Source organism: Penaeus monodon, chromosome 6 (genome assembly GCF_015228065.2).
Source record: "Penaeus monodon isolate SGIC_2016 chromosome 6, NSTDA_Pmon_1, whole genome shotgun sequence".
In the NCBI taxonomy this organism is placed as follows: Eukaryota; Metazoa; Arthropoda; class Malacostraca; order Decapoda; family Penaeidae; genus Penaeus; species Penaeus monodon.
This window is the reverse complement of record NC_051391.1, coordinates 45,728,551-45,731,050: the sequence shown is the minus strand read 5'-3', so window position 1 is coordinate 45,731,050 and position 2,500 is coordinate 45,728,551. Positions and strand designations below refer to the sequence as shown.

At 29.9% G+C, this 2,500-nt stretch overlaps 1 protein-coding gene across 1 annotated transcript in view; it reads right to left on the bottom strand.

Moving 5' to 3' along the window:
• LOC119574574 (cytosolic non-specific dipeptidase-like) overlaps window positions 1–2,500 on the bottom strand; it is an 8,521-nt gene that overhangs the window by 4,961 nt on the left and 1,060 nt on the right. Inside the window, 6 exon segments of the mRNA XM_037921862.1 lie at window positions 1–26; window positions 244–423; window positions 866–997; window positions 999–1,022; window positions 1,522–1,641; window positions 1,966–2,140. The exon segment at window positions 1–26 is cut by the window's left edge and continues 98 nt beyond it. Coding sequence (XP_037777790.1) covers window positions 1–26; window positions 244–423; window positions 866–997; window positions 999–1,022; window positions 1,522–1,641; window positions 1,966–2,140 — 657 coding nt within the window.

Below are 2,500 nucleotides of genomic sequence, written 5' to 3'. Positions count from 1 at the left end.
TGCAGGTCCTTAGCACAACATTCAACCTGTAATTTATAAAATACATTGAAACTAATCCATAAAAACTGCCATGGGCATAGATTTTTCTATTCTTTCTATAACAGGATTTATTAGATATGAAGTATAAATATCATCAAACACACACATTCATAAAAATATCAGCTATAATGGTATATCACCTCCACCTTCAACCTCAACAAATCAGGTTATGCATTATGATCAGGAACAAAAAAAATTGCCTACCTCAATGCAGTAATAACAGATGCCCCTAAGGCCATAAGTAATGCACGGCTTCTTCTTCCCCAACCAGTAGTTGTCGGAGATGCAAACAAAATCAGTGCCTTTCAGGAACTTGTCCTTCTGGGCTTTCAAAAGCTCTTCCAAGCCTTCAGAGCCTGATTCCTCCATTCCCTCAAAGACAAACTGTAAGAATAAATATACAGTTTTAAAGTTACAAAGTCTTCTATAATTCTTATTGTTACTGTTCTTCATTATTCATGTACGAGACTTTAAATATTTCAGAATCTAAAATAAACATAAAAATTATAATAAACATAACCCTTCTGAGCATTTTTAAAAATTTCTTGAACTAACTTTCCCTATGTTAAATTTTTTCCCATGTACTGGCTTTTCCTTGCAGTTTATTAAATTATAAAAAAAAAAAATTCTGCAATCAAATTTTGATGTGTGATTCTTTTCCTACAACCTACAAAACAACAACAACTAGTTTAATTAAATTTATTATTACTAATAACACTGATGATCATGGAGAATGTAGACATAAACTACTACATTTTTACAAAAAGATATACAAATCATTCTACATTAAAAGGATTCTTTTTCACAGGACATGTTAGAAACAAACCTTGATATTAACTGGAATCTCTTGTCCTGTCTTCTGGAAAGCTTCAACGGCATGAATCCAGCCAATGACTGGGCCTTTGTCATCAGTTGATCCACGACCATACAATTTTCCATCCTTCTCCGTCAAGACGAAATGGTTCTGTGTCCCATCCATCTTCCTGCATTTAAATATTTGTTAAATTTTGTCTTCTAAGTGTGCTTGTAATTTTAGCTTATATAAAAATATATAGTCTTAATATAATCAAACAGAAAAAATTTCCAAAGGTTCGTAAAAAAGATAATAAAAAATAGTTTCAACAATATATAAACAATAGTAATATACATAAATGCTATCTCTACACCATTTGAATTTGAGCTGTGTATCAAATATCATAAGAGATGAAGGAAATCTTATCTAGAAATACAAGGCTACAAACACTGATTACAGCTCTCAAGATAACTAAATTACAACAGTGACAAGTAATCTTTTCACACCAATTAAAAATGTATATGTGTATGTATATATGTATGTATTCATATGTGTACATATATATATCTATACCCATTTATCTATCTGAATATAAATAAAATACTGATGCATGAACTCATAAAGAAAAACATAATACATGAACTTTAGCATTAATAACATCAAAACACTTTTTCCTTATACATCCTGACCTTCAATGCTGGCTGCACATCCAAATGACCATACACGCAAACAGTCTTCTTTTTTGGGTCAGTGCCCAGCTGGCCAAACAACACAGGTGGCAGGGGAATCTTTGTCCCATTTGGAAGGGTCTGTCAACAACAAGAGAAAAATGTAAATCCTACATTCAAGAACACATTTAACTTCATTCTCAAAGCAACTTCAAGTGTGCCTTAAACATTTATCTGAAGTCTGAGTTACTAACCACCATTTGAGGGTTTAGTCTATTTTCTTTTGGATAGTTAATAAACAAACTTATGCAAAACAAGAAATATTAATGACATTCATAGTAAAAATACCATCAGAACAAGTCTCAAAATTCGGAGAGATATCTTCCATATACCAAAAGGAGCTCAATATTGAAATGGCCTTTATTCAAATCAAACATTATAAATTCTCATTGTGCTCATTCTCACCTGCTGTCCAATATCATGCAGTTCACATGATGCACCTAAAGCCTCTAGCTTGGCTTTGGCCCAATCCATCTGCTTCTTAATCTCCCCTCTTGTTTCCGCCCAGGCAGACACAGACTTAATGGCAACAGCTTCCCGGAGTACATCAATAAATCGGGCCTTGTTGTCGTCAACATATCTAAAACGAACAGATATTTTTTTTTATATATATATTATAATTATTAATATATTATATATATATATATATATATATATATATATATATATATATATATATACAATATAACATATCATTTACAGTATAATACATGCATACATATATACAATAATTATACTTATATATATATACATAATATATACATATATATATATATACTATATATATATCATATATATATACATACATACATACATATATATACATGCATACATATATATACATGCATATATATATACATACATATATATATACATACATATATATATATATATATATATATACATATATACACCTATATACATATATACACCTATATAC